Here is a 25,178-nt window from a genome sequence, read left to right as displayed (position 1 = left end):
CGGATGTCACATACAATAACGCGAGAAGACGCTGTCCAATAGTTCGTTTGCAAGCAAAAGCGCGTTACACAACGTGTTGGAATGAGTGTTGGGGTCCTCGTACTACGACTGAACAGGTAATTCATAAGTTATTTCATGCATCTATGCAATACCTTCCTGACATGTTAAGTGCAAAATACTCATGCTCGTACAGATGCGCAGTGACACTCACGCACATGCAGTCGGCCCAAGCTCTGACTTAGCACAGTTATGCACTCATGCTGAAACTCGAACGCGAAACTCATAGTCACAGTCATAATGTTTCTTAAATAACCACACAAACGAGGAAATACACCCGCACAAGTGTTCTTTGTGACAGTGTCACTCTCTTTAACTCTGCACCCTTTTTATCATGGAATACACACACACACACACACACACCACACACGCGCGCGCGCACACACACACACATGTAACCACTCTTTTAATGTTTTATGTGTGTAAGTGGTGAAATGTATGTGACTGAGTGCAGGAATGTATATGAAGGTGTATGTTTTACATGTGGAAGTAGGTTGTGAGTTCTGGTTGGATGGGATGAATATGTCATTATATGGAGTGATTTCATAGGTGGGTCTGATCAACATTTTGTCTGTCAAAAAAAAGAAAAAAAAAGGAGCAATGGACTTTATGGTTAATTTTTCTTTTTAACTAAATAAAACTGGTGGTACACATCATTTTCAACTTGTTATCACTGGGAATGACGCCAAAGCAGTCATTTAACAAAATCAGAAGAGGAAAAAATAATAATAACAATAATAAGAGGAATTATAAGAATAAGTGTCCCTGAAACAGACAAAACATAGCTGGTAGGAATTTTGTTGCATTTTGTAGGATAACTCATTCACTCAGCATAACAATTTTACACATATACATATCTTATAGTTATAACCTGTACTCTTTACAAGTTCATTGTCTTCCAGTGGTTAAGTTACTTTGTATCACATTCATTTCTGATAAAATCAGCATAACCAACCATAAGAGTATTTCCATAATCACTGATATTTTATAATACATTACAACTACTGAATGTATATTCCAGCAGATGTAACAGCAATGTAACATTTATAAAGTGACAATTCCTTCAAATTAACACACAAATTATAATGAGGTCTTCACATAGCCACAAATTCAGTGACTATCTCACTCAGAACATCTAGTTCATAACATATATATTTATATAATGGAATCAAAGTTATGTCCTTTTTGATCAAGTAATTTAATTAAAAAAAGAAATTACCAAAAAGACTCTACTATGACCCAAGCAAACTATCCAGTGTTTGCTCCATAACTGTATAACTATAACAGAATAAATTTTCTGTACAACAGAAAAATGTTTCTATCAACACACACTCCCGAAGATTAACAGCTTCCATAATGGACAAGGGGAACTGATAGTTGTGGAACTAGCAGAAAGTGAGGTAGAGAAGGACCTTGGCGTCCTGATTGACAAAGGGCTGACCTTCAAGAACCACATCAACCAAGCGACTGAAAAAGCAAACAGATTTCTTGGAATCATCCGAAGATCTTTCGACTTTCTCACCCCCGCAGTCTTCATCCAACTATACAAGTCTCTAGTTCGCCCGGTTCTCGAGTATGGACACACAACATGGCAACCTCGACACAAGACACTGTGCTGCGAACTAGAGGACGTACAGAGGCGTGCCACCAAGCTTATTGCATCACTGAAGGATAAACCATTTTCAGAGCGCCTTGCTGCATTGAACCTGCCCAGTCTTGAGCACCGCCGCCTCACGGGGGACATGATCGACATGTATAAATACACGCATGGCCTGTACTTGACCAGCCGCCCCCACATCAGTTACTATCAAGGCAGAGACACAAGAGGGCACAGCCTGAAGTTGGACAAATCACACTGCAGACTCAACATCAGAAGCAGTTTCTTTGTTCAGCGCGTAACCGCCACCTGGAACAGCCTGCCAGACAGTGTGGTCACAGCCCCATCAGTCAGTGCTTTCAAGAACAGGCTCAACGCACACTGGAAGGAGCTACCTGCAAAATTCGACCCAGATTGCTACTATTAGTCACTGTCAATATCTTGCGCCACGTATGCGTATGTATTTTCAGTTGTATTAGTGAGACCTGTGAACAAGCTCCAAAGAGCTTCAACACGGACACAACCAGTAACCAGTAATCTTCATAAATGATACACTCACACTCAGCTGAGTGAGAATTTCTTGTGACCTATCATAATAATTAATTCATAACCAAATATTTATAATTACTTCTATAATGATGAAAAATAATGCCAATGACAATCAATTGATAACAATAAAAACAATCTTGCGATAAATACCCACAGCCAAAATAAAATATGAACATTATTTATCATTCCTAATACACGTCACCATCAGTATCCTTCGACATGCATATCAAGTTCTAAAACTCTTTTTTTTTTCAAATTAATTGTTATGCATTTCCACCAACTTTAATATTATTTAAAATATTTTTTTCAATTATTGAAACTCTGAAACAATAATATAGTGAGGTCTACAACACATTTTCATTAATCAAATGTATCTCCACCTACTGTAATCATTTTGTCTATTTTATGGCTGTGTTTAGGCTTAATGATCGATCGTTACCATTCATGAACTCAGAAACAAACCCTAATGATCTGTTCAAAATAGGTTTGATATGGTTGTTTCTGTAAGCACAAAAAGTGCTCTTTATTTTTATGCCCAGATGTTCCAAAACATGAACAAAGGCACTTTTCATTTGAAAGAATATGATGCTCAATCAGTTTATGTTTAACATGCTGCTGTTGTCTATTATATCTGTTTCATAATGGAAGCAAAATAAGTCCCATAATCCACTCAGTGTAACAATCCCAGTACGCATAGCGCGGAGAGCATGCGCAGCGAATTAGTTAGTTTGTAAAGTCTGTTGGATCTTGTTGGACCCAAGAGGGTCTCACTTTTACTTAGATTATTTTGCTGTTATGCACAGGTGCTGTGTTATAATATTGTGTTGCAAGTATCCATCTTATAATATATACATATTAACAACACAACACATGCAACCTTAAAAAAAAACTTGAAAGATAATTAAGATGTAATACTAATAGGCGTTATTTCATTGACAAACATGAAATATCAAGTCACATACAAAGCTATTGCCAAAGCATTACACCCATGGAAGAAAAAGCTACAGATCTTTGTGAATGAGGTTGTTAATGTTGAAAAGTAATATCAGTGTTACAATATTAATACACATTCATGACATTGTCACTGAAGATCTATATCTGACAAATTTGTGACCTTTGTCATTTGGTCATTTGTTAAATTGTATTTCAGAAATTATATACAATGATCAGTCTCTATTTTGTGGAAAACTGATTTATGGTCATGCTAGATGTGGAATGCTTTAAAAATACTTAATCAGTTAATGTGAAAAGATTTTTTTTGTGCAGGCTACGTGAGTGGTCAGATTGCGTATATGGTATGGAATGTATATTTCAGAGTCTCCAGATACAAAGTAAAGCATTCTGGCAGATGGAATCATGAAAAAGAATGAAACATGTAAATAAACAATACCACATACATGTAAATGATTCATGCAGTTATGAAATAATTCTGCTCGTAAACTAAAAGTGATGTTTAGTTTACTTCTAAATATTTTGGGAGAAATGTCATATGATTTAGTCTATTCTTCAAGAAAACGTTTCACAATATAAATCATTGTAGAACAGGATTAAATGTATGAGGACATCTTTTGTTGCAGCTGCCTGATTGGACGTGTCAGCCAACCATTGGCTTCTGCCACTTGTACACAAGTGTATTTTGATCGCATATGCCCATTCCTTAAGAGGAGAACCGATTGTAGTTTTGCAGCGACAAAGTTGTCAGTTATTAGGAGAAAAACGGAGCAAGCCACAAAGCCTGGACTTTCATCTTCTGATTCTTTTTCATTCTCACAAGTCACAAACTTAACTTTCCTCAAGGGACCAGATTTTTTCTTCAAGATGGGTGATGATTCAAAGAAATCTGAGAAAACCCAGAAAAGGAAAAGTGCCAACAATGTTTCAAGCAGCAGTTCAGACATTTCAAAGAAACCCAAAACTGAACCTGCAGGTGACAGTGACAGTACTGACATGGACTTCATTGAGAAGATAAACAGACGTCGAACAGAAGTGTGCCAGTCAGTAGACAAGTTCAAGTTCAACAAGAAGCGTGTGAGAGTGCTCTCAGAGGCAGAGGACTTCCCTGATGACAGTGAAGGTGTGCTGTACTGGATGTCTCGAGACCAGAGGGTGCAAGGTACTGTATACATGTACTTATAATGCCATGGCTTTTTCTTTTTTTCATGCTTGTATGTATTGTGTATGTATGCTTTTTGTTTATGTGTGTGTGTGTCTGCCAGGTACATTTTGGTGTATACATTTAATATCTATATAATGTGTTAGGTATAATTTCATGTGTTTTGTAAAGCGCCTAAAATAGTTTTCTGGATGGGGTGCTATATATGTAAGTATTGAGTATTATTGTTGTTGTTATTATTTTATTTTATTTCATTTTATTTAAGGTTGGATTTTGAAAGATGTGGAACTGTATATATATATATATATATATAGAGAGAGAGAGAGAGAGAGAGAGAGATGGCTATATGATTTGCTACAGAAAATAAATCTGGAACCATTTTATAAAGACTTTCTTCTGATACTGAAGGTGAAAGAAATCTCTCTTCTCTCTCTCTCTCTCTCTCTCTCTCTCTCTCTCTCTCTCTCTCTATTTTCAACTTACACATGCACATGCACACTGTAGATGAAAACTTTGTAAGATACTGAATGTATATAGTCTTGTTTTTCAGACAACTGGGCTTTCCTGTATGCACAGAGACTGGCATTGAAACTGGAACTGCCTTTGCATGTTTGCTTCTGCCTTGTGCCCAAGTTTCTGGATGCTACAATTCGTCAGTTTGGATTTATGCTGAAAGGACTGGCTGAGGTGGAGAAGGTAAAAAGGCTATACAAAAAATCTATTCAGAGCCAAGTGTGTTAAAAGCTTAGGCGAAGGAATTGGAACCTCACAGCTGAGAGTGTCATCCACTTAACCTATTTTATCTTTGGGAGTGTTGCTTTGCTTAACTTTCCGTACCAAGTGATAGGGTTACTACTGCTTTTTTATTTGTGGGCTGCAACTCACATGTTCACTTGTTATGAGTTGTATACATGTGTGGGCTTTTATGTGTAAGACCTGTTTTTACCCTCGCCGTGCAGGCAGTCATACTCCATACTGCATGCCAAGTATGTTCTTGTTTCCATGACCAACCGAATGCTGACATAGATCACGGGATCTTTAGCGTGTGTTTTTGATCTTTTGCCTGCGTATACACACAAAGGGGGTTCGGGCACTAGCAGGTCTGCATATCTGGAGATTGGAAAAATCTATACCTTTTACCCACCAGACGCCATGACCGGGAATCAAACCCATTGATAAATGGTTCTTTTGACATGACCCCTTGCCGTCAACTTGTTGCCTGTGGCAGTGAACTGTCTGGTTGACTAAAGTCGCCTAAGGAGGCAAAAGAGTTAAATACACTATGACTGAATTCCTGAAGGAAATAGATGTACATGTTAACTTGATATAAATTTGATGTTGGCTGAATGAGTTGAGGGTGACTTGGCCTTTTTAACGTTATTATAATCATCCTGGACTGGTTTTAAAACCTGGCAGGTATTCAGCCCAGAGATAGCCCCTTATGCCGTCAGTTGGGTTATGAGCAGTAGGATTTAATTTGGTTTCAAATAATGGCAGCTATGAAATCAAAGTATAACAAAACTCCCAGCAATACATGCTTCTAATAGTAACACTTCCTTAACCCGGAGAGCGCGATGAGCCACGATCGTGGCTTTCCCGGTAAAGTGCGATGGGCCACGATTGTGGCTCTGTTTACGTAAGGTCCGACATCATACGGCTGTGCTCGGCAGCCTTCGTAAAACTGCCTCGTTCTGGTGTTACTGCCTCCCTGCTTGTGTTTGCACAAACTTTGACCGAGTTTATAAGTCCAGATCTTCGTATTTTTTGTAAACAATGAGTGACACTGAAGTTGACAAAGCTCAGGAAATGAGTGACCTTGTCACTAGTGATGATTCATTTGCTGACAGGGATTCTGGTGAAAACGGCTTTGTTATTTTGACACTTGGGCATGCTGGCTTGCTTGTTGTTCATTCAGTTTTGTGTCTCCAGCCACAAAAACTGGGGGGTGGGTGCTGGGGGTGGGGAGGGGTGGTAAAGTGGGTTAGGCATGGGTCTATTGCGATTTCTTGACCAAATCAAGCTAGAAAACTGGAAATTATTTTGATTTAAAGCATTCTTGCTGCTTTTGAAAGCAACATAAGCTAAAAGAAAACATTTATTTCTGTTTTTGCCTGTGATTGCATAAAGTATTGTAGATGTGCGCGTGCGTGGCGTCAGTGGGTGTGTCTCAAACAAATAATACAATGCTTATAATTTCATTGTTTCAGTTATATTCATATCATGATTCTGCAGCCAGAACATTTTTTGTACAGTTTAATGCCAATTTTGAGATTTTGACTCTGTAAAAGATGTGAAAATACCTATAAACATTGTGGTTGACGTTTTTGGAAAACGAGTGTGCAAAATTTGTTAATTATATCCTATGGAATATCTCCAACTACATACAAGGTACAGCCTTTTTCTTACTTTTATCTGATTCTTCATTCACTCTACTTTCCAAAAATGTATAGGTTTACCTATTTATTCTTACTGATAAGCATACAAATGCCCCAAATCAGAGCACATGTAGCAGAGGCAAACTATCCCTTTGTTTTAAGCATGATTTCTGTAAGTATGTTTTATTATATCCAGCACTTTGAGGGTTAAGTATGCACTTGATGTTTTCTTTGGTTTGTTTTGGTTGTTTTTTAGGGGGGGTGGGGTTGGTAGATGAAATCACTTAATTCTGTCTTACAGATGTCAAAGAAGTTTACTATGGCTGTGAGATTGTTGAGAGAATATGAATAAGATTCTCTCTGCCATCAGCTTGGTGAAATGTTTGTGGATTAAAGAGTGATGCCTTGATGGTACAGGAATGTCGGCAATTGGACATCAGTTTTCACCTGTTGCTGGGGGAGGCGAAGACAGTCCTGCCCACCTTCGTCAAGGAACACAACATTGGTGGTGTAGTCACTGATTTCTCCCCCTTGCGAACTCCCACCAAATGGGTTCAAGAGGTCAAGGACACACTGCCAGAGAGTGTTCCCTTTTGTCAGGTACTATAGGTAGAAAAAGAGAACGATGAATGATTGAATATCTTTCAAAATTCTGCAGTGTTTTGTGTTGAAATAGTATAGATGGCAGTGAGTGTGTTGCTGCATCATTTTGTGGAAAGGAAGAGAAGCTTTTCTGATAACTACCCAGTATCATACCTGTCATTTTGTATACAGTGTCTGCAATGATCAGATGTCAGTGTGCTGAAGTAAAAAGTGATAAATGACCACCAAATAAGTGACAGGAATTGGGTTTCAGTCATTTATATTGTGCACAATACAAAATGATTTATTACTGCCAGTTCCTGTTGCATCAGAATGCATTGTACAGAGTAAATGACTTCAGCTGCAGAAACATACATAGCACTGATTATTATTGTGACAGCCAGGTGTATTTCAGCCAGTCACAAGTCATTCTTCAGTTGTGGTTCATCTTGATCAGCCGTTTATAAAAAGCTATTTATTATTATTGCTTTTGTTTTTTGTTTTTTTTGTTTTTTTACAAGACTTGTGTGTTTTGTTTGCTTTGTGCTTTTTGTTCTGACAGAAAGACTTTCAAACATGTGAATGTTAACTGAATATTAAAAGGTTATACTTTTATTTTTGATCAAATAATACTTTTAAGTTTTGTTTTGACAGGTGAACATTGATTGGGATAAAGATTTTAAAACAACTCAATGTAGACTGCAAGTAGACACATATGTACATGTGTGTGACGCAGGTTGATGTGTACATACATTTATGTGATACAACTAGAGATGTATGTACATGTGTGTAATGCAGATAGATGTGTATGTACATATGTGTGATTCAGGTAGATGTGTATGTTACATGTGTGTTATGCAGGTAGATGTATATGTACATGTGTGTGATGCATGTAGATGTGTATGTCACCATGTGTGTGATGCAGGTAGATGTTTATGTACATATGTGTGATGCAGGGAGACGTGTGTGATGCAGGTAGATGCTCATAACATTGTTCCGTGCTGGGAGGCCTCACCCAAACTGGAGTACAGTGCGCGGACCATCCGTTCCAAGATCCACAATGTGCTGGGTTCCTACCTCACTGAATTCCCCCCACTCACTAAGCATCCCCACAAGGCAAAGGAGTCACCAGAGGTGAGGGTAAAAGGTGTGTGTTTGTGTAAGTGTGTGTGAGTGTGTGTGTGCGTTTGTGTTCTTAGGTGTGTGTTTGTGTAAGTGTGTGTGAGTATGTGCGTGTGTTTGTGTTCTTATTAGCATTTTCTCTACATAGTAATGGATGTCTGACTGAATCTTAGGGGAATAAAAGGAAAGACCTGAAGACAAAATACCAGAAGCCATGAGCAGAATGTCCTCACCTGTTACAAGCTTGTTCTGCTATACCAGGTCATGATGTTGACATTTGATTCCTGATTTTGAATTGCCCCTGTTTAAAAAAGTGAATGGCAGGAAAGGTTTTATCAATCCCTATCTTTTGAAAGCCTGAAATATTGGCAAGGACTGCAAAACAACAGCTGTAACAGAAAGTCTCCAGACCATCTGGAGAGACAAAACATCAGTCTGCTCTCCAAGATCCACAGGTTAGGCTCCATTGCCTCAGACTTCCTGTATGCATTTGGAAAACTTTGACACTCTCAGCAGACATGCAAAGAAGGGTCCTGGCAACAGAAACGAGATGCAACAGGAAGATCTAGGGTATCCACTACACAGATCTTGTGACAAGGAGGTCCGCAGTAAGATGATCCAACAAGCATTAGGACGTCCTGATGACCTCCTTATAGTGTCAAGAAACAGAAGATGAAGTGGTATGGACATGTTTCCCTGCTCATCAGCACGTGCCAAGACCATGTCAAAAGGGACAGTCAGAGGAAGTTGCATATGAGAAGACAAGAGAAAGAGGTGGAATACAATATTCAAAAATGGACATGCACGTACCTGGCTGAATCCTAGAGAACCCTGGAAAATCGAGTATGATTGCCTGCATGGCTGGGGTAAAAATGGTCATACATGTTAAAAAAAAAAAAAATTTAAGATAAAAAAAAGCCACACATGTATATGAATGAAAGAGGGAGTCACAGCCCAAGAAGATGAAGAAGAAGAATCCCAGAGAGTGGTGGACAGAGACAGGTGAAAGATAGTGGTGGTGGTGTCTTCTTTGGTTCTCCAAAGACATCAGCAGTAAGTCAAGGGATAGGTAACAGGTAGCAGGTAGATCTTCCTCCCAAATCTCTCTACTGTTTGTGGTAAATGAGAAACTGCTAGGGAAAATTTACCTCTCTCCCTCTCTCACAGGAACTCACACACACACACACACACACACACACACACACACACACACACAATCTCAGAACATGATTTGAAAGTGCAAGTTCTTATTCCACTTTGGAGACAGGCTTGGATAAATTGGTCTTTTGAAGCTGTCTCAATATCATTAACTTGATTGAAATTTTATGTGGAGTGAGCGAGACTTGGATAAAAGTTGGTCTTTCTGACGTTGCTTTGACTGACCTTTTAACATGTGTTCTCTTTTGACTGGTTTGAAGAACTGACAGGGCTGTGGTATTCACCCCTGAGATGGAAGCTTCAAGACTTCAAGTCTCTTTATTGGCTTCAAACAGAAGAATATGTTTAATGTAAGGGGTATTGAAATTACATCAGTTATCTTCCACCCTGTCTCTAATAAATAACAAAAAAAACAAAGATGTCTCATGCATGCTTTCTCACACATCCCCACGCCGCCACCACCCTTGCACACACATACTCACCTGCATTAATGCGCATACACACACACCTTCCACATAGAATTACTAGTGGACACATTAGCAAGACCACCACAGAGCCAGTGCACTCATCCCTGTTCATATTATATACACAGAAAGAGAGAGACAATGATTGAATATCAATAATAAGGATGACAGTTCATATAAAACAAAAAACACCCCATGCAGCATCATGAAACAAATGGCAACAACATTCATGGTATAATGGTAAAAGAAAGGAGTGGAGTGTTGGCCTAGTGGTAACATGTCTGCCTAGGAAGTGAGAGAATCTGAACACACTGGTTCAAATCCCACAGTCACCAGTATTTTCTCCCCCTCCACTTGACCTTGAGTGGTGGTCTGGACACTAGTCTTTCAGATGAAACGATAAACTGAGGTCCAATGTGCAGCAAGCACATAGCACACGTAAAAGAACCCACAGCAACAAAAGAGTTGTCCCTGGCAAAATTCTGTTGAAATCCGCTTCAACAGGAAAGCAAATAACATTGCAGGCAGGAAAAAAAAAAGAAAAAAAAGGTATTTATATAGCGCTGGATCTTGTGCAGAGACAAATCAAATACACACAAGAAAAGGATGGCACTTTCACCTGGGGTGAGCAGCCAGAATTTCACTCAGAGAAATCTGTTGTGACAAAGAGAGTAACACTGTTCAATGAACAGATGCTTTATGGTTGGCTTGGCTGCCTTTTGTGTTCTCTTAAGCTTGTATCACAGACTGACATGAGCTTACAGTTAGGCCAACAGCTAAGTGAGAGCTGTATGACCAATGGCTTCTCCACTGCAATGGGAAGTAATCTGTAGCTTAGTCTTTTGTGAATGTGTATGAATGTCCAACTAGGAGGCAAGATTGCTCTGGCTCTTAGTGCTGCAGCCTTGAGGGGCTAGCTGGCCTTTTGGGAACCAACCCAATGCTGACTGTCCTAAAACTCTCTTGGCTGAGAGAGTTAGGATGTAACTTGGGCAAGACACTCTCCACTATAATCAGATTCTGGCCTAGTTTGGACAGCAGTTGCCTCCTCTGCTGCTGTGATGGTCATAGTTGGACACGACTGACTGTCATACGACATGATGCGATGTGTCTAAGTCAGGACACAACTAACTCATACGACATGATGCGATGTGTCTAAGTCAGGACACAACTAACTCATACGACATGATGCGATGTGTCTAAGTCAGGACACAACTAACTCATACAACATGATGCGATGTGTCTAAGTCAGGACACAACTAACTCATACGACATGATGCAGTGTGTCCTTTCCTGACTCTGTTCTGATCAATAGCACACCCGTTTCACTTTCTCCTTCTGTTCGCAGTCTTGGTGTAATCCTAGACCAGTCTCTTTCCTTCCAACAGCACATTTTGAATATCTGTAAAGTTGCCTGTTTGGAACTGCATAGAATCAGCTCTATCTGCCACTATCTCTCAACCGATGCAACCAAGACACTTGTATGCTCTCTGGTTCTCTCAAGATTGGATTACTGCAACTCTCTTTTGGCCAGCCTTCCCAAATATCTGTTAGACTCCAACGAATTCAGAATAATGCTGCCAGACTCATTTGCAGAGCTTCTAAATTTGACCATGTTTCTCCTCTCCTTCAGTCTCTCCACTGGTTGCCTGTTTCTGATCGAATAGACTATAAGCTATCCACTCTGACATTTTCTGCAGTCAACGGATCTGGCCCCAAGTATATTTCTGAACTCCTCCATATCTATACCCTGTCTCGCCAGCTCCGTTCTTCCTCTGATACTTGACTTCTCAGGATACCTCACGTCAGAAGTAAGACCTAAGACGTGGAGCAAGCTCCCTGATAACCCCCGTCATTCTGATTCCTTCGGATCTTTTAAATCTCGTCTCAAAACTCACATTTTCCCTCAGCAATAAGTTCAATTGTGGCAGGTCCACGTCCTTTGCGTTAGCTGTGCTTGACTATGTGTGTATACATATGTATGTGTACATAACTACATGCATGTATATGAATGTGTATTGTGTGTGTGTGTGTTTATGTAAGTTTGTGCCTGCCTATGTGTGCGTATGTGTTAGGGTAGCTGTTAGATACACATGTATGTTAAAATGTATGTATACAGTGTGTGTGTGTATGTGTGTGTGCATGTGTGTGTGTGGTCACATTTTGGTGTGTGTATGTAACATAGATGTAATGTTTTATGTTAACAAAAGCGTTTTTGTAAAGCACCTAGAGCAGATTTCTGGATAGTGTGCTATATAAGTATCCATTATTATTATTATTATTATTATTATTAAGTCAGGACACAACTAACTGATACAACATGATGCGATGTGTCGAAGTCAGGACATGACTGTCATACGACATGATGCACTGTCCCAGCCCGTGGACTGGGAGGCGGCCCAAGGGTTCCTACAGGTGGACCGCAGTGTGGGGGAGGTGGAGTGGGCGGCACCTGGCACCACGGCTGCCTGCAGGATGCTGGAGTCCTTCTGCAGCCAGCGCCTCAAGTTCTTCAGCAGCGACCGCAACAACCCCAACAAGTTGGCGCTCAGCAACCTATCTCCATGGATACACTTCGGTGAGGGGAAAGGGGGTGGGGGGGAATAGGGAGCAGGGGGGTGGGGGGGGCTTAGGGGGGGTGGAGAAATACTGATTTTGCTTGTGTGTGGTGTTATTGTAACATTCTAGTTTCAGTTTTTCAAGGTGTCACTGTGTTCAAGCAAATCCATACACTGCACCACATCTGCTAGGCAGATGCCTGACAGCAGGAATACCCCCAACACACTTGTCAGGCCTTGAGTGCATGCACATATTTGTGTACCTGTCAGAGTGGATTTCTTTTACAGAGTTTTGATTTTGCAAGAGGACAACACTTTTGTTGCCATGGGTTCTTTTTCAATGCACCAAGTGCATGCTGCACATGGGACCTCAGTTTGTCATCTCATCAGTATGAAGATGCCCAGTTTGATTTTCCAGACAAACTTAGGAGAAAGGGCGAGAGCAGGATTTGAATCCATACCCTCATGAACACTGTATTGGCAGATAATCATCTTAACCATTCTGCCACCTTGTAATGTCCTGAAGGTGGAAGAGTGGCAGCATCAGATGCCAGGCAGTTGACAGAGACAGAGAGCTTTTCTTTGTTGTGTCTGTTAAGAGCTGCCTGGGGGTGTGGTTCAGCATGTGTGTGTTTGAACAAAGTCCTCTTCAGTTGAGAATGGCTTCCCCAAAGGAAGAGATTTGGGGCTATCTGTTAGTTGTTGTAGTTTTAACAGTGTGCATATATTTCTTTGGCTGAAAATTGCAGTGTCTTGAAAGTGAACCAGTGAAACTTAAATTCTGCTGTTTGGTAAAATATTCCATTGTGTCTTTCCTTATTTAGCATGAAATAGATGCATATTGCCGTCAATAGGACAAAGGGGAGGTTACCTACTTCCGGGAGGTTATCGGCCGTAGTTTGGTTTTCTCCGCATAGGCGGATTGTAGTTTGCACAGGACAGGAATGTCAGACCCCTGCCGGAGTCTGCACTATTTGGGTCATGGTAAGTATGTTATTTGAACGTAATTTTAGATAGAAAATTTTCTATATTCACTGCAAGGTAATTTATATCCTTGGCACATTCACTCATTTCAACATACAACACATACAATAAATAAAAAGTGGAGTGGGGGGAAGGGGTATGATTTAGCGGCTGGTGGTGTAGAGGAGGCGTTGTTTACATTAGTTTTATTACCTGCAAAAGTTTCCAAATGCATGATACATAAAGAACAAAACAGATCTTGATGATACAACAGTAATTTGTTTATCGGTGAGCAGGACCTGGTCATCAGACTGATCCACTTTCTCTCAGTGTTACTTTTTTCTTTTCTTTTTTAAAGTTTATAAAAGGTTGTTTTTCCCCTTGAGCCTTGCAGGCATGAGATTTTTCCGACTGTAGTCGGATTTCCGACCGAAAATTGGCTCCAGAGGCCATTTTTGCGATTCGTGTAAATCTGTTGAGAAAATCGGAGGGGTGGAGGGGGGGTGAGGTTTTTTTCCGACCCACGAAGGTTCCACGAACGTTGTCCGACCGATCGACAAGACACACCCACAGCGTTTGCTAAAATACCCCATGTTTGGATAAGCGAACCAATTGAGAATAAGTGTTATGTTGCTCCTCTGTCATCATTCAGCTTATCTGTATTTGGTCGGGATTACAAAACTCGCTCGCAGGCTTCATGACTTGCAAAGATACCTGATTTCGTCGATCGTCTTCAGTCACTGACAAAATTAGAAAACTCACAAAGGATTAGAGGATTTTTGCAGCAGAGATCAATAAAGGAGTGAATAATAAGTGGAACTGGGTCTGGCAAGATGAGATCGCGAAAACAGAAGTGAAGAATAAAAAAATAACTTGACGGGTAGGCGACGCCATTCACAAAATTGACACCGCAGACAAGGCCAAGTGCGATTGGTGTCAGATTGTATGGGTGCAACTCTTCAGTCCAGGCACGGAAATCTGTTTTCACATTTGCATTAAAAACGGAGCGTCCGTTTTCTAGAAGAAAAAAGAAAAAAAGAAAATGCCAATGGGCCGTTCTATATCGTTTACCGATGATCTGTCAAAACTGAAAAAGGAATGCTCTTTCGAAAGCGTCGTTTGTTGACCCGTTGAGAGGCGATCCAGTGACTTGTCAGAGCACCAAAACCGAATCCCGAAAGTTTCCTAAGGCACTGTGAAAAGCACACAAGCGCGCACATGCGCACGGCACATGCAGTCGATCACACACACATACACGCACACGGACATGTGAGCACGCACACAATAACACACACACACACAAACTTGTGGGCATGCACAGATACACCAGTGCTCGGGATCTCCATCCTTGTCAAGCCACAAGGGCCATGGGTACATCTGCTTAACCCTCTGTTCATTCAGCAAAAGCTGCGCTGCCAACCTTTGTCACTGTATGCACAACTGAGTAACATCGTTGTGATTGAATCAGAAACTTTGTAGCAACTTATTGAGTCAGTGCCTTTTCTGAAAACAGCCAAGGCTTCTGTACAAACAGTTCATGGCAAGAGTCAGTGTATTTAGATTTGAGACCTATAGCCGGCTAGATAACCAAAGTTACACATGCACACACACAGATAGAGCTGAATTGAATGCGCGCATGCGCGCACTTACACACACACACTCTTTGAAAAAAAACCACATGAATGAATTCACATATACACATATTATATTTTTTATTTTATCTCCTTCACACTTGCACATGTGCACACATAATATTATGAGCGCTCACACAATCACACAGAGCTTAATACGCACATGCATGCGCACACTCGCACACACACTCTCTCTTTCACTGAGCACATGCACACACACACACAGATTGAAAACACACACACACACACACACACACACACACACACACACAGAGAATTGTATTTAAAGCAATGTGCATATATGCACACATACAAACTCAGTTGCACTTTTTCCTCCCACCTTCCCTCCTCTCTGTGTCTCTTTGTCCCTCTCTCCCTCTTTCTGTCTGTCTGTCTCTCTCTTTTCCTTGAATACACACACACACACACACACACACACACACACACACACACACACACACACACACACTCACTCACTCACTCACTCACTCACACAAAGAGTTTAACACACAGAGAGTTGTATTTAAAGCAGTGCACATACATGAACTTAAACTCTTTCCTCCCATGTCCAGCCCGACCTCTATTCTCAATCTCTTTGTCTGTCTGTCTGTCTGTCTCTTTCTCACATACACACAGAGAGTTGCATTGAAACCACACACACACACACACACACACACATGAGACACGATTTTGAAAATCATGTCCCCAAGGCTGACTTTACAGGTTTGGAAGCAAAACCACTTCAGTTTAGGAAGAATAGGACTGATTTTTTGTCTTCTGTGGGGTGGAATACCTCAGCAGCATTGGTGGCCCACAAGTGCAGATTTCATGGTCTGAAATTGAGAAGAACCTTCAGCTTATGAACAGTGTTGAGGGAATGTTGCACATCATTTACCACTGATGTACTTAAGCAATACACTCCACTTCTGGTTCAGTAGTGGAGTCACTGTTTTTTATTGCTTGTGATCCTTCAACACTTGATGACAGGGATGAGAGAGCTATGCAGAAGCGTGTAAATGCTTTTCCATTTTATGCAGTAAAAACTTTTGTAGCATTTGACGTCAATACTTTTGTGTGTGCTGAAATTTAATCAGCCAGTTCTGCTTCTATACACTTTTGTCTGTTGTGAGGTATACATTATTTAGACCTGGAATCTGTTGCTGAAGTACCTAAGATTCATCTGTATTACAAGCACAACATACGTTTTGCTCATATTTTACATGAGATATTTTTGGCCTGTGTCTCTCATTTGGACATCAGTACATTTCACTTTTGTCATCTTTGTTCTCACATGGTTGAATTTCTGTATTGCATGTGGGACTGCCACCCCTCCACTCCTCCCTTTTATGCACAACCCCTTACCGCACCCAGCTCACTTTCTCATCTTCCTTTCTCCTTTCCTTATCTATACCATATTTGTCCCTCCCGCCTTCTCTCCATTTTACAGGGACAAAATAGAAATGGCAGAAGGGATGGAGGTAGAGGTGATAGGGTGGGTGTGAGAGGGGTCAAAGTCCAGTTCTGTGGAAGGGCCAGACCATGTATATCAAAGGGCGGTGTGGATAGCCCTGTTCCCATTGACCTGTCATACACCACCTTCCCTCTGTGGGACCATGTCCCAACTTTGGCTTATACTTGCCATACTGTCTTATTGTGTCAGTGTTAATATCTCTCTCTCTCTCTCTCACACACACACACACACACACTACAAAGACAATTAATGTAGATATTTTGCTTTTGTTTTGTTTTTTCCCCAAACTCATTCTGTGAAATTGCCAAATGTCCATCAAGTTTTCAGAAATCCATGATAGCTGTCAGATTTTAGGCCTTTAGGGAACAATGTTTGTTCTTTTATTCTGTATGTTTGTGAGCATGTATGCAAGTTGAAAAAAACAAACAAAAAAATAAGACACAAAAAAACATTGCAGAACAAAGAAACAACAGCAAATCCTGCACAGTCCTTGGGGTTTCAGACATTTTTTTGGGGGGTGGGGGATGGGGTCAACTTCTGTGATCAGAAATTGCCTTGGAAAAAGCCAACATGTGACCTTTGCGTAAGGAAAACAATGCGTCAAGCTTGTATCGTTTGTTCAGTTTTAGTCCTCTGAAAATGTGTGTGTGTTTTTTTTTCCCTGTTGATGTCAGATCTCTGTTCAGTGCTGATATCTGACAGTTTGTGATGTGTGTTCCCTGTTAGGTCAGATCTCTGTTCAGCACTGATTTCTGACAGTGTGTGATGTGTGTTCCCTGTTAGGTCAGATCTCTGTTCAGCACTGATTTCTGACAGTGTGTGATGTGTGTTCCCTGTTAGGTCAGATCTCTGTTCAGCACTGATTTCTGACAGTGTGTGATGTGTGTTCCCTGTTAGGTCAGATCTCTGTTCAGCACTGATTTCTGACAGTGTGTGATGTGTGTTCCCTGTTAGGTCAGATCTCTGTTCAGCACTGATTTCTGACAGTGTGTGATGTGTGTTCCCTGTTAGGTCAGATCTCTGTTCAGCACTGATTTCTGACAGTCTGTGATGTGTGTTCCCTGTTAGGTCAGATCTCTGTTCAGCACTGATTTCTGACAGTGTGTGATGTGTGTTCCCTGTTAGGTCAGATCTCTGTTCAGCACTGATTTCTGACAGTGTGTGATGTTTATTCCCTGTTAGGTCAGATCTCTGTTCAGCACTGATTTCTGACAGTCTGTGATGTGTGTTCCCTGTTAGGTCAGATCTCTGTTCAGCACTGATTTCTGACAGTGTGTGATGTGTGTTCCCTGTTAGGTCAGATCTCTGTTCAACACTGATTTCTGACAGTGTGTGATGTGTGTTCCCTGTTAGGTCAGATCTCTGTTCAGCACTGATTTCTGACAGTGTGTGATGTGTGTTCCCTGTTAGGTCAGATCTCTGTTCAGCGTTGCATTCTGACGGTCAAGCTGTACAAGTCAAAGGCGAAGGAAGGAGTGGACGCTTTCATTGAGGAGGCCGTCATCAGAAGAGAGCTGGCGGACAACTTCTGTTTCTACAACCCTGACCACTACGACTCGATCAAGGGTAGGTGGGGGAAGTTCACTGTGCCCAGTCTGACAGTGAAGACTGAGAGATCATAACAGCATGATTTTATCTTCTTTTTTCTCCATTTTTTGTTGTTTTTTCCAAACATGATGGTAAAGTTGTACACTTTTTTTTTCTTCTTGTTTTTATTTATTTTTTTTTTTTTAATACATGCATGATTACAATCAGTATGTTCATTTCAAGCAAAAAAGATGGAACATACTTTTGCAGTTTGACAGTGGTGTTTTTTTGTGTTTTTTTTATAGTTAGTTTATTTTGTCTTAACAGGGATGGTTGAACCAAAGTTACAGGTTTGCTCAGATTTTTTTATGACAGCTTTCAGCTGTATCTGGAAGCAGGACAGAAGAGATTTTGGCTTCATGGGTTACGTGTGAAGTTGCAGTCTGTCCATTTTGATTTTTGAAGGATAAAGGAGCTCCGTGTTGCTGGCTTCTGAACGCTTGATGTTAATTGTGTTTTTACTGGTAGCTAGGAGTCTTCTTCTTTGGGCTGCGACTCCCACGTTCACTCCTAAACATCAGTTGGCTTTTATGTGTATGACTGGTTTTTAACCCCACCATTTAGGCAGTCAGACTCTGTTTTTGGGGGGTGCATGCCAAGTATGTTCTTGTTTCCATAACACATCGAACGATGACATGGATTATGGGATCTTAATGTGTGAATCTGATCTGTTGAATGCGTATACACAGGAAGAGAGTTCAGGCACTAGCAGGTCTTCACATGTTGACCTGGGAGATCGGAAAAAAATCTCTAACCTTTACTCACCAGGTGCCGCGTGACTGGGATTCAAACTCGGGGACGATCAGATTGAAAGTCCAGTGCTTTAACCACTCAGCTGTTGCACCCATTGAAGCAGGGAGTTATGTGATAACTGGTTGAAACACTTTTACTGCCTTGTCATTGTGCATGTCCTCCTAGAGTGGTCTCTGCATGCAGGACGGATGTCAGTCATTTTTGACCGGTCTGGTTGAGGTCCTGGAAAATAGTTCAAATACAGGTGAGGAGTGGTGTGAAAACTCAGTAAAGAAAGTAATTTTTCTGTACATCTTGTTGTTCAAGCCATGAGATGGCCCTGATGACTGACCAGGCAGTAAACAATGTAAATGAACACAGCTGTTTTCCTGCCAGGGGCATACAAGTGGGCGCAGGACACCCTGGAAGCTCACAAGGGAGACAAACGATCCCACATCTACAGTCGTCAGCAGTTGGAGGGGGCCAAAACTCATGATGACTTGTGGAATGCTGCCCAGGTGAGTAGGATTATGTGTGTGTGCATGCATGCTTGCAGTGCACTTCATAGGCCTTATGCTATTGTAAGCACTTCAATGCAGATTGAACTGACATACATTCAGTTATCTGAAAGGGAAATCAAAGACAAGATCAGCAAGACATTCAGAAGGTTAGTCCTGGATTACAACCTTTTACATTTGTTGTAGTGAAAGCTTGCAACATGATGGAAGTAAAAAAAAACCCAAATCATTCAAACAATTTGTTTCAGTTTTCTAAAGGAGGCGTCACTGTGTTCGGACAAATCCATATGTGCTAAACCACATTTTCTTGGCAGATGTCTCACCAGCAGCATAACCCAACGTGCTAAGTCAGGACCTGAGTGCATGTCTGTATGTTTGTGTACCAATAGGAGTGGTTTTCTTCTCAGAATTTTGCCAGAGATCAACACTTTCATTGCCATGAGTTCTTTTTCAGTGCGCCAAGTGTATGCTGCACATGGACCCTGGCTCATCTTCTGAATGACTAGACGCCCAGTTTGATTTTCCAGTCAAACGTGGGAAAAAGGGCGAGACCAGGATTCAAACCCAGACCCTCATGGACTCTGTATTAGCAGATGAACATCTTAACCGTTCTGACACCCTCCACCTCATACAGTTAACAAACACCCGTTGCTGTTTAGCTGCTGGGAAACAGAAGCGGGAAGTACTGATCCCAGTTATTTATATATCTTGACTTTTAACCTCAATACAAAGGAATGTAACTTAAGTCTTATTAGTTGATAATACCATAATTATTATTATTATTATCTTTATTTGTAACTTAAGTCTTATTAGTTGATAATACCATAATTATTATTATTATTATCTTTATTTATCTTTTTTTTCTTTTTTTTTTTCTTCTATTGTTTTGGGGTTTTTTTTCTTTCTTTTCTCTCAAGGCCTGACTAAGCACGCTGGGTTACGCTGTTGGTCAGGCATCTGCTTGGCAGATGTGATGTAGCATATATGGATTTGACCGAACGCAGTGATGCCTCCTTGAGCTACTGATACTGATACTAGTTGAAAGATTATTCATCAAACACCAGCCGTATTTTGCTTTTCTTCTTCTTCCCCAGAGGATAGAGTTATTGCATGGTTTCCACAACACTTTTTAACTGCTGCGGGTTGGGGAGAAACGCTCCCTTGCAGAGATTTCAGAATGGCACTGGGCTCAGCATGACAGGGGAGGGGGCTCTTTCAGATCCAGATGGTGCGTGAGGGCAAGATGCACGGCTTCCTGAGGATGTACTGGGCCAAGAAAATCCTGGAGTGGACGCCGTCCCCGGAGGAAGCTCTGAAGGAAGCCATCTACCTCAATGACAAGTACAACCTGGATGGCAGAGACCCCAACGGCTACGTGGGTAAGGACAGACAGTGTGCCAGCACCTTTTTTGTTGTGATTCTTCGTGATGATCTGTGCTTTTGTGTATTGTGTCTTGTCTTCCTGTCTTACCATGGAATTAGTATGTGTTCGTCTTTTTTCATCCATTGGTAAATCAAGTCTTCGTCATTGTTTTTTTGTTGTTTTTTTGTTTTGTTTTGTTTTTTTGTTTGTTGTTGTTTGTAGATGTTAATGAAAAATATGAATGAAATGAGCAAATTAACAAGTAAAAAATAGGGTGAATAGTTTTGGAATTAAAAATCTGTTTGCTGCTGCAAATGTGTGTATACCTATGTTGAAATGCCAGGCGCTCTGTCAGTATAAATAGTATCCCCTCCTGGAAATTTTGTGCAAGAAATTTCCTTTTTCTGTCACACTGTTTCTTGCTTTTACCTTTTCTTTCTGTCATCTGTTTTCTGCATTACTGGTCTGTTCACCCAATTTCTTTTCTTCTAGAAAGCCTTGAATAATTTTTTTTCTGGAGTCGATAATTGAGCATTCTTACATTTTGTTTTTTGTTTTGTTTTTTGCCAAGGACATGTGAGGTGCCAGTTGGTTTTGTATGTCTGTTACATATGATTTTGTATTATGTATGTTTATGTTCAGGTTACTTAATTTTTCATCCTTTGGTGAAAATTGATGGAATGGTCAACGTCAGCGACATATTCCATTTTTAGATACATGAATGGGCCCGTCTTTTCACTGTTAGCCGCGCGAAATTTGGCCAAGCAGAGCAAACCAATAGGCCTAGTTTGCATCAGTTTGACATGGTAAGTATATTTAACACCAAACATGGAGTATAATACAAACTCCTCCTTTTTGTGTCATATTTTCTTTCCAGTTTTTCCCCCCTGGTTCTATGGGGATCAGTGTGAACAGTTTTTCAGCTTCTCAGTACAGCTCTGTGAGGTTGGCTAGGTCATATGCATCAAAGATAAAGAGCTTGTGCAAGTTTATGTGTTTTCGTGTATGTGTGAAAGCTTTTTCTGCGACTCATGCTGCTTTTTACGTCAGTTCAGTAGTGCAATGTGGGTCTGACAAATAAATCCAGTGGTCATTCCCTTTTAAAAAGTAGTATTGCCTGGTCCACAACTCTGACAGATGGAAGAAAAAAAAACTCCCAGTCCAAACTTATGTGCTTGTCTTCCATGGGTGATTTTTCTTCCATGTTGAAATGGACACTTTAAAACTGAAATATATTTATATGTGTGAGGTGCATATACTTCATGATGAGGCACTGCTGTTTCTTTGGACAGGGTGTATGTGGTCGGTGTGTGGCATCCACGACCAGGGCTGGGGAGAGAGGCCTGTCTTTGGCAAGATTCGCTACATGAACTATGAGGGCTGCAAGCGTAAGTTTGATGTGCCGGCCTTCGTCAGGAAGTACCGCAGCAAGTAGCAGTTACCATCAGAAAACGCATGTGCATTTGCATGGCTTTCCAAGCTAATTCTTCATAGGGTGAAAACAAATGGACAGTTTGCTCATGGTTTGCCAGAATGCTGTGGACTGGCACTGCATAGACATTACTTAGGCTGCTTTCAGACTTGTGACTTTTCCAGCGTGCCAGGTGAGTTTTATCCAAATAATTGCTAAATGTGTCCTGTTGAGTGCAGGTATTGCTTGACAAATCTTAGTATACAAGCTCTTTTGTTTGAAAGCGCTCATCCATAAAGCTAAAACTGTATGCACAATCACGGTGGATTTACACAGTTTGTTTGCTGTTATGCATGGCATTCATCCACCTTGGATGAAGGCTGAGCTTTATAACATTCTGAATGCTGCTATAACTGTTGTGTTTAAAGACATTCATTCACAGTGGATGAAGGATGAACTTGACATACAACTACAGTGGGCTTGTGCATAGCGAATACCATCATCTTTGAATTTCTAACATTCATCCACATGTGGGTGGATGGAGAAAGCGTTTTGAATACCATCATGTTTGAAAAACATTCATCCTCATATGGATGGAGTTTGAACTATACATACATACCATCATCAGACTTCTCCATCATAAATGCCGTTATTTCTTGTTACTTTTGCATTTCTTGTTACTTTTGCAGGCATTCATCTGCACTTTGATGACTGCTGAACTGTAAATAAATGTTACTGGAGCTCTTTTCTACTTGAAATGCTCTTTGAAAGCATTTATCTTTCTGTGGATGAAGGCTGAACTGTTCATACTATCATAGTGGAACTTTCTACATTCTGGAACAGACATGTACACCAAAACATGCAAAATAAATCCATTTTCTCTTCCACATTCTGTAAATAGACCTATACTTGTTGTGAAAAAGAGTGTATTTTTACCACAATTTGTAAAAGACAGATACTACAGTGTGTGCATTACATTTATTCCTTACAAGGCAGCAGTTGTGTTTTTTGTTTTCATGTACAGTTTGTTGATACTCATGTTGACAGGTAAAAATGCCTTTCACTCTTGTCGACATCCTCAGGGATCCCCATTTGCTCAGTGTTGTTGACCAAAGGAATAATTATTGTTGTGTACGATTCTTTTTTGTATTTCTCTCAGGATCAGAATCTCTGGATGTTCTGTGTATCCAGAAGGAAGCCTGGAGGTTCTCTCTTTTTTTTATGAAGCTCAGAGGACCGTGAGACTTCAGCAATAATCTACAACTGTGTGTTCTGGCAACTCTTGAAAAATAGTATCCAGTTTTGGTCAGATAAACTACTTGGCTTATCAAAGAAACTTTTTGTGTTTGTGCACCTTTGTTACTGGGTATGACTGAGTTCTAAAGTCACCTGAACTCTCAAAGTGACCAGTAGGTACCATGGCTTTTTCCAGTTACTTTCTGTGTTTGCTGCTGAAGGGAAAAGGTTGTCATAAGAAACAGCTCTGTCGTGAGTAAGATGAGTAAGAAAACAAATCAAAAAGGGAAAAACAAAGAACAGAGTTTCCGTTCATGTGTTGTATCTGCAATATTACTGTCAACTGGTTTTCTTTCAGTGTGACCAGTATTTTAAATTTTGAGGAGTCAGCTTTGGTTCAGATAAAAAGTATTGGAACAGATTGTTTGATCTCTTTTCTTGCATTGGAGATTATTTTCACTAAATCATCTATTACATAATACTGGAACAAAAAAAATTTACAAACTGTAAGTGATCTGAGCTTGAGTTTGCCATCAGAAGGTGGGAGCAGTGACCTAGAGGTTGAATGACTGATGAGGAAGTGAGTGTCCACAGGTTTGAGTCACACAAAACAGGGTGCTTGCTCCCCTCTCCAAACCTTGAATCATGGTCTGGGTTCTGGCCTTTCATATCAGACCATAAATCAAAGTCCTGTGTGCAGCATGTACTTGGTGCATGTAAAAAGTACCCAAGGCAGAGTTGTGCAAAGTTATGTAGAAAATTCCATTTTTAAAGTAAAACAAATAACATGTTGTCAAGGGGGAAAAAAGGGCAGCGTTGCTCTGTGGTTCAGCCCAGGGACAGTTGCCTGTGGTTTTCTTTTCACACAGAAATATGTTATGACAAAAAGTAATATAAGGATTGAAACAAAATACCACAGTCCGAACAGCCCAGACCATTGTCACGTTCATAAGTCACTAGTTCTGGTCACTATAGCCACTTGTGTTCAAAGTCAGTGAAGCAGATTTGTGTTTTTGAGTAATGAAAAAAGATTGTGCAAAATAATCAGTGCAGTGTGATCACTTCAGTTCACCACCACACAGCCGCTGTCTTGTCAATCGTAAAATTGTGTTCTGAAAATAAACCTCTTGATGTTGATTTTCAGTTGTGTGTTTTGTTCAGGTTGCATGTGGGTAGAGGTATTGAGACGCTGATTCTTATTTGATGAGTTTGTTGTTTTTACAAAATCTTTTTCTTCTTCTTCGTTCATGGGCTGTGACTCTATGTTCACTTCAATATATGAGTGCGCTTTTATGTGTATGTCTGTTTTTAATTTTACCTTGCCATGTGGCCAGTGATAATCCGTTTTCTGGGGGGTGTGGAGGGGGGATGTCATGCCAGGTATGTTTTTGTTTCCATACTCCACTGAATACTGACATGGATTATTGGCTCTTTAACATGCCTATTTGATCCAGTGCATGTGTATGCAGATGAAGATCAGGCACTGGCCAGTCTGCACATCTGTTGGTCTGGGAGATGGGAAAAATCTCCACCCTTTACCCACCGTGCACTGTAACCAGGATTCAAACCCAGGACCCAAAGACTGAAAGTCCAAGACTTTTAGCACTAGGCTGTTGCGCCTGTTGTCTTTATAAAATTAAAATCCAAATTTGTGGGCACATTATCTGCTGTGGAGACAAAGCATAAATCAT

The 25,178-nt window shown here is 40.6% G+C and overlaps 1 protein-coding gene across 1 annotated transcript; it reads left to right on the top strand.

Moving 5' to 3' along the window:
* The first annotated feature begins 71 nt into the window (after positions 1 to 71).
* Positions 72 to 24,596, top strand: LOC143288840 (deoxyribodipyrimidine photo-lyase-like). Its single transcript, XM_076597486.1, has 10 exons — positions 72 to 116; positions 3,781 to 4,316; positions 4,867 to 5,012; positions 7,109 to 7,291; positions 8,249 to 8,407; positions 12,397 to 12,595; positions 18,051 to 18,206; positions 19,356 to 19,477; positions 20,697 to 20,856; positions 22,133 to 24,596. Exons 1-10 carry the CDS (start codon positions 82 to 84, stop codon positions 22,273 to 22,275), a joined length of 1,839 nt encoding a protein of 612 aa, XP_076453601.1. The 5' UTR covers positions 72 to 81; the 3' UTR covers positions 22,276 to 24,596.
* Positions 24,597 to 25,178: the final 582 nt, after the last annotated feature.

This window comes from Babylonia areolata, chromosome 13, assembly GCF_041734735.1.
Source record: "Babylonia areolata isolate BAREFJ2019XMU chromosome 13, ASM4173473v1, whole genome shotgun sequence".
NCBI classification, from domain to species: domain Eukaryota; kingdom Metazoa; phylum Mollusca; class Gastropoda; order Neogastropoda; family Buccinidae; genus Babylonia; species Babylonia areolata.
Note: the sequence above shows the minus strand (reverse complement) of the source record. Positions and strands in the feature narration are given on the sequence as shown.

Coding starts and splice junctions, on each gene's coding strand:
- LOC143288840 (XM_076597486.1), top strand. CDS start 82: ATGAGTGTTGGGGTCCTCGTACTACGACTGAACAG. Junction 4,317..4,866: donor TCGAGACCAGAGGGTGCAAG/GTACTGTATACA, acceptor CTTGTTTTTCAG/ACAACTGGGCTTTCCTGTAT. Junction 5,013..7,108: donor GACTGGCTGAGGTGGAGAAG/GTAAAAAGGCTA, acceptor TTGATGGTACAG/GAATGTCGGCAATTGGACAT.